This window comes from Trichosurus vulpecula, chromosome 9 (genome assembly GCF_011100635.1).
Source record: "Trichosurus vulpecula isolate mTriVul1 chromosome 9, mTriVul1.pri, whole genome shotgun sequence".
Taxonomy (NCBI): domain Eukaryota; kingdom Metazoa; phylum Chordata; class Mammalia; order Diprotodontia; family Phalangeridae; genus Trichosurus; species Trichosurus vulpecula.
The window spans coordinates 177,171,040-177,189,094 of record NC_050581.1 but is presented as its reverse complement, the minus strand read 5'-3'; the positions used below and the strand labels follow the sequence as shown (position 1 = coordinate 177,189,094).

Sequence of the window (18,055 nt, the reverse complement as noted above, 5' to 3'; positions counted from 1 at the left end):
TGCATGGGATAAGAAATAGCAAATGACTTGCCATCTTCACCAGTGAAAGGAGGGCTCACATTGACTGACAGAACAAGGTCCATCTAAGGAAGTTTTCTTTATCCTAAAGTTTAGGGGTTCTACCAATGGAGCAATGGTTTAAAACCATTCAACTCATCTCAGTACAAAAGCATAAAAAAAGATGCCAGATACCTTCTGAGTATTGTTGACTCTTGCCAACTCAAACTGGTATCATCATCAGGAAATTTAGTTGACAAACATGAAAAACATCACACAGATGTCCATATTATTAGCCTGTGGTTTGTAATGATACATTCTCACCTACCCCACAGTTTCCTCCAATCCTCAAATATCTCTTGTGGCAAAACAAAATCTATTTAATGCTCTAATATGTTCCTTTGGGGGGAGGGGCTGCCGAGCACGTAATGGCAGAAATAATGGGAGCACAGTCGTATTACGAAGCCAACCGCCATGACAGACGGCTGCCTCGTATGTTGACAGATGGGATAATGACTACTGTTAAAAATATTGAAAAAATATTTAAGCATGGTGAAAACTTAAGAGCCAATATGCCATTCTAGTTTTTCCTCATAATCCATCTTCATTTATGGTGGTTTGCTTCAAAAGATAAGATGTTCTTGTCAATAAAGTGGAATTTGATATTAAGCTGTCAAATGAATGCTATCATTCTTTCCAGAAGAGACTACTGGCATTGTGGAGAGCCTTGAGACAAATAATAATAATAATGATGATGATGACATTGATTAATAATAATAATAAAAATAATAACAATGATAATGATAACCCATGGGTAGCGTTTTTAAAGAAAAGAGAGGTGATGAAGGTCATTCAATACCCTCCTTCTGCAACACATTTTTTTTCAGGCTTCTTTAAAAAAAAAATGCTAGATAGGACAGAAACTGAATAAAAAGGCCTGTGAAAAACAAAATGATGTGGTTAGACTGAGAACTCTGGTATCCCTGCCAGATCCCTACTGGGAAGGGCCAAGAAAGAAAGAGACAAGCTTCTCCTGCCCCACTCCCTGACCGCCACCTCCCTTCCCAAAAGAGCTCTCCCCTTTACCTGTCAAGCTACTGTTCATTTCAGGGACGTCATCCTCGTCGTCATTTTCCGCATGTACTATGCCAGCATTTTGCATATCATTGTAGGACTTGGTGCGTTTCGGGGTTGACTGCTTCGAGCCCGTTTGAAGGTTGTGCAAAGCATCAGGGGGAATCACTTTCCCGCTGACGGGTTGGCTGGGAGGCTTGGGTGTCCCATAATAGTTACCTAGGTGATAGAGACACATTTGCATGTTTCAGTGAGAATTAACCAAAAAAAAAAAAAAAGGCAAGACTTCACTTTCAACCCCATCTGAACATAAAGAAATTAAGCTGGAAAACTCAAACAGCCTGTATTTCTTTTCTGGGATGGATTAGAAAAAGATGTCTTTCCTCTTCAGCTAGACATGTTGAATTCAGAAGGCGGGATGAGAGCTGCATTGTTTAGGTTCAGGCAGCATGCAGGGACTAAAACAAAGGCAGCCAGGCTGGAACTCTCAACTTCATCTCATTACATTTGAATTTTAATTAGTCACCTTTTACATGTATGCACCAACACAGTGTACAGTCCATTTGGAGGGAGTCCCAAGGAATAGAAAAAACTCAGTGTCGCTCCCACTCCAAGGGGGCCTGAAAGGCTGCACTGACCTTCTCTATCAATAGAGAATCACAACGAGGGGCTACAGCATTTTTTAAAAAGTAATCTTTCTTTATGGGAAACATTCCTTCAAAGGAAAAGGGGATATGCCACGTGGCACTTATTTAATGGAGCAGTAGCCTTGGCTTCCGGGTCAGTTAGGAGAGGAATGCCACTTGCCAAGGCTTCAAAGGAAATCCTTGTGTGCTGGCCATGGTGCCTCTTGGAGCGGCCATTTTTAAATACCGCGTGTCACAGTAGGCCATAAGTTACAGCAAACACGGACATAGGTGTTGAAGTGTCACGGATAGAATCAAAACGCTGTTCATTTTCAGAATATGAGCAGTGAGAATTTGAGCCATGTGATCATTTTCCAGAATTCATGATTCATACTAATTGAGACTTGGCTGTAAAAAAAAGGGGGGGGGAGGCAGAAAAAAAGGGGTAGATCCATTCAACAAATCCTAATCAGGATAGTCCAGTGTAAGGACTTTGTAATGGACTTGTGTAGTGAGTCACAGGACATGAGTTTGAATCCAGGCTTTGCCACTCACTCCCTCATTTGAATTTGGGCTAGTCAGTTTACTTCTTGGGGTCTCGGTTTCCTCATACGTAAAAAAGAGAGTGGAAAAGAAATGATCTCTTTGTTCCCTTCTAGTTTTAACCCATGATCCTGTGGGTCCTATAATATTTGTGATTCCCTTTTGGTTTAACAAAAGCAGCGATTACAAACAATTATACATCCTCTACATTTGTCTCTCAGAAGATGCCCAGAGCATTGCCTAATCTCTTCTCCATTGGGACTCTTAACAATTTGTGTATCATGGAGCTGGTTGGGAGTCTAGTGAAGCCTATGGAACCTTTCTCAGGATAAGGAGTTGGGTGCATAAAATGTAACACACGGAATTACAAAAGAAATTATGATATCAAAATAAAGGTGTGTCCCAGTTTACAGACCCCATGAAATCTATTCACAGACTTCTTGGGCATCAGCGGCTCGTGGGTTAAGACCCTTGATCTTCATAATAATAACAAAAATGGTGTTGGTGTTGGTGATGATGATGACGATGATGATGATGGTGAAGACAATGACTACAACAGACCCTATGATTTCACTGATGGAGGGAGCTCCCAGTGAGAAATCTCTTCTACCCATATGCCATTCTATGGCAGGTAGGTATGTTCTGTGCCAGGAAGAGATGGAGAGGATGGCCTAGAGCCTTGAGAAGAGACATACTCACTTGTCCTGATAAGAATAGCTAGCATCTATAAAGTGCTTTGAATTTAGCAAAATGCTTCATTTGCTCCCCACAATAACTATGAATCAGGACTACTGTTTTTTGCAGGTGATGCCATTGGATGACTGTGAATCCATTCTGTAGGAGATGACATTGGAACACAGAAAGAGTAAGCTTCCTAACCAGGATCTTGCTGCTATTGTCAGATGTGGGACCTGAACCCATGCCCTCCTGACTCCTTCTATTATGCCTAATTACTTAAATAAATTGTGAGGTTCTTGTTAATCTTGAAACAAAGAAGAGCTAGGCACATATCACTAGGGACTATGCGTGGCAAAGAGAGGGCAGCTGAATTTACTTCTAACCAATTATGTCTTTATAGGTGAAGATATTAGTAAGTGAATGTTTCATGATTAGGCATTTTAATGTTGCTCAACAAATACCTGATTTGGCAAAAACACGGACCTATTAATGTTAGCTTTCAAAGATAAATGGAGAGGTCTAAGATCAATTCAGCAAATATTTATTAAATGTGTTCTGAGAGAATACGTTAAATAAATGTTTGCTGAATTGATCCTACACTTCTCAATTTATATATCCACATAAAAAGAGAACAAACATGTATATGTGCTCATGTATATATATACACATACGCACACAACCAGGAAGATTTATCTTCATGAGTTCAGCTCAGGCCTCAGACACTTAGTAGCTGTGTGACCCTGGACAACTCACTTAACCTAGTTTGCCTCAATTTCTTCATCTGTAAAATGAGCTGGAGAAGCAAACGGCAAACCACTCCAGTATCTCTGCCAAGAAAACCCAAAATGGGGTCCTGGAGAATCAGACACAACTGAAAAGACTGAATAACCACAACAAAATACACATATACACACACATACACACACATATATATTTGTACATGTATGTATCTGTGTGTATATATGTACATGTATGTGTGTATATATACATATATATGCATGTGTATATACACAGACATAGACACACATATATACTCTTTTTTTTAAGGCTACAACATGCAAAATGTTAGGTGAAGTGCATTAGGCACAGGGGAAAAAGTAAAGGTGAAATGGGCAGCTGGTGGTATAGCAGAGAGAGCGCTAAGTTTGGAGTCAGGAAGACCTGAGTTCAAATCCTACCTCAGACACTTTCTAGCTGTGTGACCCTGAGGAAATCACTTGGCCTCTGTCTGCCTCAGTTTCTTTATTTGTAAAAATAGTGCTAACACTTACCTCCCAGGGTGGTTGTTAGGATGAAAGGAGATAAGAAATGTAAATCTCTTAGCACTGTAACAAGTGCTCATCATAAGTGCTATATAAAGGCTTACTATTATAATCCCTCTTCATACTAAAGTCCACTACTGTGTGACTAGGACCATCATCCTCTGTATGTGGTGTATTCATGTATGTGCGCCAAGCACGGATGAATCGGAAGGTTGGCGATCTGGGGTGCTACTTTTCTTGCTTGAAAATGCTAAATTTAAACACATTTTGGGAAACCTGGTGACTTTAAGACAAATCGTTGACTTAAAAAAAAATGATTAGCCTTCATGAGGCCCAGGTTAGACTCCAACCACAGAATCATTTTCACTGAAACACTAAAAGTAAATTCGATAACCTCTTCCCACTTTCTGGACATTAGCTATTGCTGGCTGATGAGAACGAGGACTTTGTCCTTCAGGGCTGGGGTTCTAAGTTCCTCTTATTTTTTTAAATTGTTAATTTTTATTCATATCTTTTGTTCACACATTCCCTTCAATCCAGAATACACGCCTTCCCCTGCCCAACCTCACCTGGTGAGCCCTCCTTTGCAACAAAAAGTAAAGTAGAAAGAAGGAAAAACCGCAGCCACCGAGCCAAACTCAACACCACATCAACAAGGTCTGACAGTGTATGCAGTGTTCCATACCCAGAGTCACCCAACTCTATAGATTAGGAAAGGAGATGCCATTTCTCACTGTTACTTTGAAGACAATCTTAGTATTCTAATTGGGAGGGTCAGCTTTGATTTGGTCATGCATGATGTTCTTTTATTTTCAATGCTGTCGTTTTCTCCTGGTTCTTTTAAACCTCATTTGCCATCAGCTCACAGTCCTCCTCATTGCCATCATTTCTTTGGGTGTGGTGCTATTCCATACATTCATTTACCACAATTTGTTTAGTCACTTCCCAATCAATAGGCATCTATTCTTTCCAATTCAACGAGCACATTTTAAAGTATGAATTAGCCAATCACTTCTCAGCCATGAGGCTAATACAACACGATCAAAACCAAACTGGAATCATGACTAGGTAGCATATGGATATTGAGGGGCCAAGCAGGATGGCACATCCTATGCATTATATGGGGTGTCCCAAAATTCCTGGTACAGGCTTAAGGTTCCAAAGCTTAAAACCTCCTTTTTTGTGCACATGCAATGTACATAATCACTCTTTGACCTCTCACATCTAAGGTCAATCCAACAGCCTTACTTCAAGATCACAACCATGATTCCTGACATTATTCATTCTCTTCAACTTGTCTTCAGTCTCCCGTAAGTCTTGCACCTAGCTCCGATCCATGTGCTTTTTCATATTGTTCCCAGTGTCACTGAAGACTGGGGGCCGGACTTGGGAGTCAGAGAGACCTGAGTTTGAATCCTGCCTCAGAGATGTTTGACCCCAGGCGAGTCACTTATTTTGTCCAAGCCTCAGTTCACTCATATGGAAAATTAGGGGAATGGATTCAATGATGTCTAAGGTTCCTTTAGAAATCTAAGAACCTAATCTATGCTCTATGCTCCCTCTTGTTCATTGGACTTTTCAAACTCTTCCTCTTTTCCTGTAGCTGTGAGGAATGCGACCACCACAGTCAAGGGATTAGGAGCCCAAGATGCACCAGCACCATGGACTGTGGGAGAAGACTCCTAAGCCTTAAATAAAAATCAGGCAGGCATGTGCTTGGATTCACAGACATTCCAACTAATTAGGACTTCAACTTGGCAAACCACACAATTTCTTTAAACTATCAATAGATTTCCTCATGTAATTATTAATGTATGTTTCCAGAACAAGTATATCGCATTGGCTAGTCTGCACAACATTTGTAGGCCTCAGTATTGGCTTTGAAGTGAAAGTTAATAGGACACAAGAGTTGAGACTAATAATTCATAAATGGAAAGGTCTGTCAGTAATTCTAGGAGGCAGTGAGAACTTCCTCCCAAGATCCCCACCATTCTCAACCTCAGCAACTAGTTTCTGTTGAGAGGAACAGTTCCAAAACGATGATTCCTCCACCATTTGAAAGATGAATTCATCATTGAGGCAAATCAATAAATTGCTGACTACTCTCCTTGTGATGTTTCTGTTGAGTCATTTTTTTTCAGTCATGTCTGACTCTTTGTGACCCCATTTGGGTTTTTATTTTTCCTTGGGAGATACTGGAGTGATTTGCCATTTCCTTTTCTCGTTTATTTTACAGATGAGGAAACTGAGGCAAAGAGGGCTAAATGACTTGCCCAGGGTCACCCAGCTAGTAAGTGTCTGAGGCCAGATTTGCACCCAGGAAGATGAGTCTTCCTGACTCCAGGCCCGGTGCTCTATCTACTGGGCTACCTAGCTGCCAACCTTTTTTGAGTAGCGGTTGAGAAAACACCTTTGAAGGTGCTCAGATCATCTGAGTCTCTCATCATTGTCATTCTATTTTGAAGCATGGAGAAAAATGAGATTATATCCACATCTCAATCCATACAGCACAAAATTCTAAATGGATCAGTGATTTAAATGTGTGTGCTTTAAAGATACATAAAAAGCCAAAGTTAATGGAGGGTTCTGTACATAACAATTACGGAGTGGTGGAAACATTTTAGAAATTATAGGAGATAGAATAAACTGGCTTGATCATTAAAAAAGAAGATGCTTTATGCAGAGAACAATGAATACAGAATAAAAAGGAAAGAAATAGACTTGGAAAATACATTCTTCAGCTTGTGGGGCTACATGCTCTCCTAACAATTTGAGTTATCCAAAAATGGAATGGATGGCACTGAGAAATGGTGCTCCCCCCCGCCGCCCCTCCCTCACAGAAATCCCTAAGCAAAAATTCAAAGATCACGTCAGTAATATTGTAAAGGCGATGTCTATTAGGTGTCCCTCGAACAAAGTAGTATCAGAGGTCCATGAAGATTCTAAGATGATGTGATTCTATGACAAAAAGTTAGGGGTGTCTATCACTGACCTTGAGATCTGTAGGACACGTGTGTGTGTGTGTGTGTGTGTGTGTGTGTGTGTGTGTGTGTGTAAACAAAAAGACAGCTTGTCTGTCCTTCTGTGGAGGGCCAGAAGGGGAGTATAAAGTCTGATGAGTCTGGAAAGATTAGATGGTGCCAGGTAGCAAAGGGTTTGCAATGCCAAAGAGAGGAGTTCATATTTTACCTGAGAATTTATCCTAGCCTAGAGGTGCATCAGAATAGTATCACAGACTTCTGGGGTTCTAAGGGACCCCAGCAACCATTGGTCTAGATTCTAGCCCAACACCTACACAAAAGGAAGCCCTACAATGTATAACATCCCCAATAAGAATCATCCACCTAGGTCATCTGGGAGATGGCAACTAGGTGGTACAGTAGATGGGGCACTTGGAGTCAGGAATACCTGAGCTCAAAATCCAGCTTCAAACTCTTACTAGCTGTGTGACCTGTGGCAAGTCCACCCAAGCCCCTTCAGCCTCCCTAACCTCATCTGTAAAGTGGGGCTAATAGTAGTACCTGCCTCACAAGGTTGTTGTGGGGATAAAATGCAATACTTGTAAGGGCCTCTGCAAACCTTAAAAACAGTGCTACACAAATGCCAGCTATAATTATCCGGTTGCTGTCTGAAGACCTGGAAGGAAAGGAGAGTAGCCAACTCTCCAGGCAGCCCATTCGCTTCTGGACAGCTTTCATTGTTAGGAAGATTTTTTTTGACATTAAGCCTAAATTGGCCCCTTTGCACCTTCTACTCATGGCTTCTGCATCTGTCCTCTGGGACCAAACAGACAAAGTCTATTCCTCCTGCATATGACAGCCCATCAAATACCTGAAGATGGCTATCCCATCCCAGACAACTATTCTGGTCTCCTCTCCAAATGAAACGATGGTTCGTAAAGTGCTTAGCACAGCGCCTGGCATAGAGTAAGCTCTGGATAAATGTTGGTTGTTGTCATGGTTGTCATTGTTATTGTTAAGGCTAAACATCCCAGTTCCTTCCATGAGCCTTATTATCAAGGAAGGGTTCAAGGTTCTTCAGCATTCTGAATGCCTTTTTCTCCAGTTTATCCACGCGATCTCTCAAGTGTGAAACCCAGAACCAAACACAATGCTGCAGATGAGGTATGACTAGTGCAGAACACAATAGGATTCTCATCCCCTTATTCCTGGAAGCTTTTTTGGTTACGTAGTGTACTATTGACCTGGAGTCTGAGAAGCCGCACTTACACAGGTGAAAGGAGATCCAAAAGACCCCCAAAGAAGATAGCATTCAGGAGTGGTGGTAAATAGTGTTGGACTGATGAGGGCACAGTCTCTGGGAGACCCCTTGAACTCTCCTTGAATCTTCCAACTAGATCTGGCCTTCCCCTAAGGCCATATGCCTTACATTATCATTAGGCCCAAATCTCTATCTAGAGATGTTGCCTTTTGTCGTCCAGCTACTTCCCACCCTTAATCCCATTCTCTTGGTTCCTGGAGTCTGACCTCATCTGGGTCCCATCAAGATCCTCCTTAGACTCCTCCTCAAGACCCCCCTAAACCCTTCCTCTAGTCACCCCAGACCACCCCTCAATCCCTCCCACAATCTTTGTGTATATAATCTCCACCTTGCCGGTATGAAGGCGCTCAGATTCAATCTAGGTCAGTAGATTGAATCTGGCTCGCTTGTGAAAACAGGCGTCACAAAGGGTGGGATTTCTTAAGACAACCCATTGTAGTGAATCCCTAATAAACTTTGTTTTTTCCCTTGGCTGAGAAGGCTTGAGCCGAATTCTTTCCACGGGACCCAGTGTGTAGGTATTTTGGGGTCTTGAGCAACCCTAGAAACCTATGGTTCCCTACCATCATCATTTTTTAAACCTCTTCAGGATGAAGCAGGGACATCAGAAAAGATGGAAGTCAGCACACTATATCCCTGTCTTCCATTTATCCCCAAATCATATATTTAATAGGAAAGGGGGCTAATAATACCACTACCAGCAAATTGTGACATAGGAAATTAATTTGAGCTCCTTGCAAAAGGTCTAAAAACTGTGGCAATGAGTGTCCTGGGCTTCAGGATGGTCTCAGCTAGATTTGAATCTGTAGTGTATGATTTTATACCTGATTACCCTATTCATGAAAAGACATGCTGATTTCTGGGACCCAAATTGGGTCACGGTTGGGATCTCTGATTAATTCATTTCACTGGCTAATTGGCCAGAAATCTCCTGACTTACTCCCACATGAAAGTTTGATCCAAAGAATTTAATTCAAAAGAATAACAACATTCAATGAAACTATCAAAATCGTGACAGTGTTTATACAGCCCTAGTGAGAAAGTGCATTCTAGCAAAGAGATCCATTATATGGTTTGGTAGCCTGAAGCAGGTCCATATTGAACCTGAATATAATCATTTCCCTCTGAAGGGGGTTAAGTACAAAATAGCATTATTATGCTATTTGCTTAGCTTAATTCACAAGTTATTCAGCCTGCAGGACAGCTGAAATTGCTATCCAATGAACTGGCGAAGAATATTGATGGGAACCATCAATCCCTTGAGGTACAAGAAATTAGTATCCTTAGATAAAGTCAAGAAAAGGAGACAATAACATTAACAATAACTAATATTTATGGTGTTTGAGTGGATTATCTCACTTGGCCTCACAATAACCCTATAAAATATGTGCTATTATGCCCATTTTCAAGATTAATCAGATAAAATAATGTCGTAATTAATTACATGGGGCGTATTACATCTGGGTCAACCAGTAAGTAGAATATAAATTCCTTGAGGAGAAGGATTGTTTTAATTTTGACTTTGTATCCTGATGCCAAATAGCTGGGAGGCACCTAATTATTGTGTGTCCTTTTTTGAAGAGAACCAATGAGGTCATGGGTAATGTCTTCACTTGTGCATGAAATGGATTTAAGTGAGGCAGAGCTGGACAAAACAGTCAGCCTTACTCTCTTTTTCCAGAGTCATCGAAGTCCAGTGGCAGGACAAAAGTCAGGATGACTGGCGATGGCCTGGGATACAGTAGATGACCTTGGTGGAATCTTCGATGATTAACCAAGCTCTAAGCCCTCCTTCAGCTGCCTTCACAGCTATTGAAACATATTGTTCCATCTGCCAGGGCAAGTTTTCACATGCTTGGGACAGAAATCCCCCTAACCCACCAACAGTTTGAGGTCTGTCAGAAACCTAAACCTGGTTTAGCCCATCTGCCCAGATGGTTTACTGTGGTGTGGCCACTGTGCATGCTTCAGATTCTTAAAGCCACAGGTGAGAGTTGGGGGAATCAGGGAGACACCAAAGATGGATGAGCAGCCCTGAAAAGGGCTCAGCAGTCCTCACACCAGAAGGGCTAGTCATCCTGAACACCTAATAAATGCTTGCTGGATTGGCTTTGTTGAGAAGAATAAGTTTAATAAAATCCTGTACTGGTGTTTCCCATATAGAAAAGCTTTCATGGAGTACATTAAGACCAAACAGATGAGTGACTGAGACCAGTGATAAGTAACAAAGACAGCAGTGAACACCAAGGGCAACCCTTTGGAAGTGGACACCAATGGTGGCCCTTTGGAAGTAGTGGGATTCATGATCTGGTTAAAAGAAGGAGAGAGAAAACTTGTGAAAATTAAAGAACATACATTTGCTTTTCTATATTATCCGAAAAGAGGCCTTTTCTGAGGATGTAAAAAATATTTTCCTTCCCCTTTCTATATATATTTTTTAAAGGTGGGGCGATCTCCACCCTGAAAATGGCAATGCTATATGCAGGTTAGATAATAAATGCTTGGTCCCGCACTTCAATCACTTTGCACTTACTTGGTGTCAATCTGATCTTTACTTATCTGTGTAAATAAAGTTGAGGCAGGTAGGGGATTCAGTGGATAGAGCACATGGCCTAGGTTCAGCAAGACCCAAGTTTGAATCCGACCTCAGACAATGGGCAGATCACAGCCTCTGGCTGCCTTGGTTTCCCCAACTGGAAAACGGGGAGAATGACAGCATCTACCTCCCAGGGTTGTTGTGAGGATCAAATGAGATACATTTGTGAAGTACTTAGCACAGTGCCTGGCACGTAGTAGGCACTTAACAAATATTTATTCCCTTGTTCCCTCTTCCTTTCCTTGAATCTGTGTTATCTGCCTCCCCACTCAGTACTCTCTAAGATTTTGTACTTCTCTGCTCAACACTTCTCACACAAAATGCTTGTTGGATTGACCTAAACTGATTGGAGTAGAATTCCCACCCACCTTTGGGCCTTAAAGGTCCAGCAGAATAAAAAGCTTGGCCCTCCTTTGATCACTAGCCTTCCCATCCCATAAAGGAACTGCCCCAAGACAAGGAAATAAAGTTCTTCATCCAACTTGAAAAAAAAAGGAAAACAAAACCCCACAGACCTAACATAACCTTTCCTCAAAGTTTTTGTCCCATAAATCTCTATTTCTAATATTCTAATTAAAAAAGGCAGCATGAAATAGGAGAGAGAAGCTAGCCTCTGAGTCAGGAAGACCAAACTTCAAATCCTGTTTCTGATACACAAAAGGCTGGCTAAGTTGGTAACCTCTTGGTACCTCAGGCCGCAGCCTAAGACTATATGTTATAGCAGAGTTGACAATCTGCATTTGTGGACAGAGCTTCCACACTGGGAGCTCCTCAAACAGATGAAATCACAAAATCCCAAGTCTGAACTACAAAAATTAAATTGAACCAAAGTGAATTTGAGAGGCAGCTCGGTGGCTTAGTGGATAGGGTTCTGGACTTGACATTGGGAAGCCCTGAATTCAGAATCCTGCCACAGATGCTTATTTGTGTTAGGACTGTGGACAAGTCACTTACCGTCTATGGGCCCTAGTATCCTCTATAAGATGAGGCAGCAGGATTTGATGGCCTCTAAGGCTCCTTTGGGCTCATAATCAGTGAGTTTAAAAGTCCAGGCATGTTTTCCTTTTTAATTTCTGAAATTCACTTTCTCAGCTCATTTTCTTCCTCCAGCCAAACTTTTTTGTAAATTCTCTAAATTCCTTCCCTCCCTAAATATCCCCTCCAAAATGCTCCCTGAAAGTTGGCCATATGTTACTTGGTGTCCCAAAAATCTTGTAAAGTGTAATTTTAAGCTATAAAATCTTAAGACTTCAAGAAGAGTTTTTGGACGAGCTGACTGGCTCCCTTGGTATGTGATGCTTGTAAGGAGCGGAGCGGAAGGATGCGTCCCAGGACAGTATGTGAGAATTAATTTGCACCAAAACAAGCTAAAACAAAAGACAAGCCTCAGACTGAGTGATCAGTGGTTCCTGGAGGGGGCGGGGGGCGCTATATGCAAAAGGAAGGAAAAACCACCATCTTTATTTCATCTCATGATGGTGCAGTATGGGTCCTTGCTGGGTGGAAAGGACAGGACCTGATTTCTAACAGAGACAGGGGAATGGTAATTAGAATGTTTCCCTTTTAGATGTCTCAGAGTGGGCAAAGAGCTAGCCTTGAGGTCAGGAAGATCTGCTTTCAAATCCTACTTCTGACCCACCCTGGCTATGTGACCCAAGGTAAGTCAGTCTTAGACCTCTGGGCAACTTTCTATTCCTATAAAGTGAAAGAAGGCAGCAACATGCATTGGGAGAGGGATTTTCCTCACCTGGGAGATCCCTATAGCAAAGGAGTTACAAGACTGGGGCCTAGCCCTAGCCTGAGCACCCTCTTCAATGATGGACTAAGCATACTAATAGAGCTTTTTAATTTTGTATCCTTTTCCACCCAGCAACTCTACAACCCCATGAGGCAGGGAGGGGCTACCTATGTTCCCAGATGAGAAAACTGAGGCTTAGAAAGATTAGATCCCGTTCTACTACACAATTTACCAGCAAGATAGAAAAAGAAACGGTTTCATAAATAATAACAGCGGCTATGCGTAGAGGGCTTCAGGACTTCAATGGACTTTGCAAACGTTCGCTCATTTGAGCCTCACAACAGCCTTGCAGAGGCAGGGAACTGCATGTATCTTTATGCCCATTTTCCAGGTAAGCGACAGGAAGTTCTAAAGGCAAACCGGTCATGGCCACATGCCAAGTGAGTATCCAATAGGGGATTTCTATTCAGGACTTCCTGACTCCAGCTCTATACCTGGCCACCATTAGGGGGAATCCCCTAGCTGCCACCACACTTGGATCAGCAACTGCCTGGGGATGTCTAAGTACACAGGCAGCTAAGTAGCCATTGCTGAAATGACTTTGGGGCTACAAGGAGAAAACACTGGGGGTCTGAGCCACATGGAAAAAGATTTCTTTCTTTGATTGGTCTCTCAATCTCTACTCTCTTGATTCCAGTCCCTTCGCCACCCCATCTACCAAAGTGATCTTCCAATCCCTACTCAGTAAAACCCAGGGTCTCCCTATGGCCTCCAGGATCAAATCTTTACAACCTGCCCCCTCCCCCCTCCCTTTCCAGTCCATCTACATTTTTACTCCCTTCTAAATACAATACAATGACTTGTCATCCTTGATGTTTCTTGCAGACAACACTGCGTCATTCTTTCTGACCATCCCCCATGCCTGAAATGCTCTTGCCCCTCACCTCTGTCTCCTGGTTTCCATGGTTTCCTTCAAGTCTAGACTGGAATCCCATTTTCTGCAGGCGGCCTTTCCCCCAGGTGCCCCTCAATGCTAGTGCATTCCTTCTGAGATTCCCTCCCACGTACAATAAGAGCTATGAGGATGAGAAAACACCCCCTTCTGGCCTTCACTGGTGGGGCAGCTGAGGATCCATGTCCATCCATGGCCTGCCTGAAGAGTGACTTCCATCTCACAATGGCTGCAGAACATTGGGCTCTTCCTTCGCTTCTCATGGGCTACCTTGGGTTTGGCATCTCTTAGAGTTTGTACGATTTGGTTGGCTTTTTTTTTTTTTGTCTAGATCTTATGTGTAACATTACTGTTGGTGAGCCCTTTGATGGCATCGTCCATGTCTGGATATTTGTTGTTGTTGTATGTGTCCTCAGTTCTTAACACAGTGCCAGGCACATAGTAAGCACTTAATAAACGCTTGCTAACAAAAAAAATCAATAACTTGAATGCTTTTTTCAGTCATTTATAAGAAATAAAACAGGGCTTTCAGGGCTTATCCCTCCCCTAGGAATTTATCTGAGCTTAACATTAATGGTTAGCATTTATTTGTAAGAGAAATTGGATAATAGTGGGGCTATTTTCCAACTCCACTGTTCATCGAGTTTCTTAGGCAGGGTCATTGGTGCAGAAGGGGCACATCTTTCATGTCTCTCTCCCAATGCCTGCTTCCCGGCCAGCAAGGATGATCAGAGGAAGATCTGCTTCCCATGGCCAGGCAAACCCAGGGCTCTGAGCTATGACAGCTCCAGAACACAAGCCTGAACAGGGCACAATGTGGGCAGCATCCAAGGCCTCCTATTTAACCACTGTTAGGAGACTCCCTCATGGTTTTTTTGTATCTCCCTCACCATATGGCTATGATTGTAAGTCTATAAAACTAAACGCAAACAATTAAACTAAAGCACTCTAATAATCTGTCTTTGAACAAATGGGAAAGCCCTGTGCTGAAGGAAATGGGACAATCTCACCTTCCTCTCTGACTAGGAAAGTCAGAAGGGAAGAGGAAGCAGGTTGGAGGGTTCAAGGCTAAATTCCTACCCTGATGCTTCCATCTTGGCCCATATTGATGTGCTCATCACAAGAGGCTGGGGAATCTGATCTCCATGCTCCTAACTGGCCAGCAATAGAGGAGACCGACTGGTTAGTGAGACAGTGAAAGTCTAGTGAAGACAAAAAGGGAAAATCAAATGTTGTGATATTCTGGTGGGGAGGGATAACTAGACAAGGCTCATCCAATGTCAGTGTCAACTCCACCAATATCTATGAAGCTATCCTCTATGACAGGCACTGAATTAGACAGCCGGGGGATACAAAAACACAAATGAAATAAAATGGTTGGCTTTTGTCATGATTGAATTTTAACAAAAGGGTAAACTGAGACAGGTCTCCACACAAGATAACATTTATTAGCAGGGGCTTGCTACTTTCAATAAATGGATCAATGGCTTGCCTCTATTAATGGCAAAGACCTTGAGCAAATGGGCTGTTCCCCTTATATAGGTTTTGGAGGGTACAGAACAAAGAACAGATCCAAGATGGGCTTAAAGGCAACAGGATTGGTTACAGAGCTGAGGCTCAGGGAGCAACACAACTGGCTGGAAATTTGGTAATGGGGGCTAGCAACAACTTTCTTTCTTTTTGCATGAGACTAAGAAGTACTCTTTGTTTGAGTCTAGGTATGAGATAGCAGCCCAGATTTTTGGACAGCAAACCAAACATCCTTGAAGGAAAGCTTGGTGGAGTAAAGCTATTAGGGCCAAACTCTTTTCTGGTCATACACATTCTCCCAGGTCAGTTAAATTCCTTGAGGCAGGAAAGCTGGATTTTTAAATGTAATCTATTAAAGGACCCTGAACTCTGAACTAAGTTCAGAGATAAAGAACCATGACTTAAGCAATTAAGTGTAAATAGAATCACTAGAAACTGATACAGTATCAATCTTAATATTCTGAATTGGAAAGATCTGGGTTCAAGTTCTACTTCTGATTTGAACTGGCTGTGCTTAAAAGTGAATGTATTTGACCCTCATGCTCCTGATGTAATAGACAGGTACTGGATAAGGGTTCCTGACTTCTAATGCTCTCCCTCGAATTCAATGACTTTGTTTTTATTTGTATTTATTCTCAGGATTACAGGATCAGATTTAGAATTGGAAGGGACTGAAGTCCAATGAATCCAACTCCCCCCCATACACATTTTATAAATGACAAAACTGAGGAAGGGTAAGGGATTTGTCAAAGTGCAATTTGAACCCAGGACCTGTGACTCAATATTAATCAATATTAAAAAGTTGCTTTTTGAAGAGCTACCCTATCAATCTGTACAGAAGCCACCATACAAGATTCATTATATCAACTGATACCTGGAAAAGATAAAAATACCGAGAAAGGATCTTTCTGGGATAAGCATTTACTTTTCATTCCTTGTTCCTTGATGTTTCTAATAGCATGGTAGAATAACTTACCAATGGAGCTGTCAGATTTTAAGACCAATAGACTATAACAGTCAAGAAAATATCAGAAATCCTTCTTGTGCTGGTCTCTTCCTGTGAGCTCTGAGATCAAGCTGGCTAGGGTCACCAAGAATATCTAGCCAGGGGATGGAAGAATCTGTTTCCCTTTTATATCAGACTCCAGATGTGCACTCAAAACTGCCAATATTGCATGGCCATTTTTTTTTGTAATAACCTGACTCACAGCAGTTGCACCCCCAACCAGTCAACTTGATGAATTGCTTTGGATCTAAACCATCACTGCATCTCTCTTACTCTCCACCCTAAATCTCCAGCCCAAGTCCCATGATTCTCTCTTTGCTCACCAACATTTCACTGAAAAAGTGTTGGATTTGGAATGAGAGGATCTGGTTTCAAATCTTGGTTTTGCCCCTCAAATTGGGTGGCCATGGAACTGTTGTTTCAACTGTAAAATGGATTAGATCAGACGTTCCAATGGCGATCCATGAACTATTTAAAAAAATATTTTGATAACTGTATTCCAATATAATGGGTTTCCTTTGCTTCAATATAATTGTCTCAGCTAAGGTTCCACTTTGTGCAAGAAGTCTTTCTAAATCCTCTTAATCTTAATGCCTTCCCTCTGAGATTATCTCCATTTTATTCTGTACATATTTTGTTTCACATAATTGGTTACATGTTGCCTCTCCCATTAGAATGTGAGCTCCTTGAGAAGGGGGACTGGGTTTTTTTTCTTGTTTGTTTGCTTGTTTTGTTTTTCCTTTCTTAAGATTCCCCAGTGCTTAGCACAGTGTCTGGCATACTGAAGGAGCTTAATGAATACTTTTTGACTTGACTTTGTAGACCTATGCATTTTATTTTATGCATTAAAAACACTATTTTGAGAAGGGGTCCCTAGGCTTCACCAGATTGCTCCAGGGGTCTGGGACATTAACAAGGTTAAGAACCCCTGGATTCAATGATCTCAGAAGTTCTCTTCAGCTTTAAGTCTATGATGCTAAGAAATGATTCTAAATGGTGTGCTTGCACATCTTCTGAATAACTCACTTCTGTCTCTGTTCAGCACTTAGTTTCATTTCCTTGGTGTCTTTGTCTTGGTCATCTGTCTCAGTTTGTAACTTCTGAGAGGACAATGGCTAGGTGGGTTTACGTGCCACTAATGATGGCACAATGTGGCCTGCTGGTGAAAGGGCCAGTTACGAAGTCTGGAATTAATCAACAATTCATAAATATTTAAGCACATAGTCTGGGATAGACACTGTGATTGGTGCTGGAGAGACAGATGCCAGTAATGAAACAACCCCCACTCACAAAGACACCTGAGTACAAATTGTGCCTCTGGCTTTTATTAGTATATGACCCCAGGCAAGTCCCTCTACTTCTCATTGCCCCAGGCAGTTTTATGGGATACAGCTAAGTTACCACTCCCCACAGAGAGAGGAGTATTCCATACTAGAAGTCCCCTACACTGACGAAATTTCAGTCAGGAGTGGGGGTGGGGAATGGGGGATGGGAGGGATGGGTCATATGCCTTTAGGTATATGATAAAATTTAAGGATGGTTGTTTCTAAAACCTATGTATGAGAAATCACTTCGTAGAATCTTACCCAGACATACACATTCATGTGAGGAAGGCATAAGCAGGTTGAGTGATATTTGCCAGCTGGCTGTTTCATTATTGATGCATACCAACAAGGTCTTTAGTCCCCTTGGTCTTGCCAGTAGGGCTTATCGCATCAAGTGGGTAACCAGGGTCTGCCAAGGAGCATGTCTCCAAATGTCTTGGTAACAGA

General features: G+C 41.9%; 1 protein-coding gene across 6 annotated transcripts in view; it reads right to left on the bottom strand.

The window, feature by feature from the left end:
• MAGI1 (membrane associated guanylate kinase, WW and PDZ domain containing 1) overlaps positions 1-18,055 on the bottom strand; it is a 709,255-nt gene that overhangs the window by 129,656 nt on the left and 561,544 nt on the right. For all 6 annotated transcript variants that reach the window (XM_036738388.1, XM_036738389.1, XM_036738391.1 and 3 more), the window contains exon 4: positions 1,084-1,290. In XM_036738388.1, the coding sequence (XP_036594283.1) occupies positions 1,084-1,290 (207 nt within the window). The remainder of the gene's footprint in view (positions 1-1,083; positions 1,291-18,055) is intronic.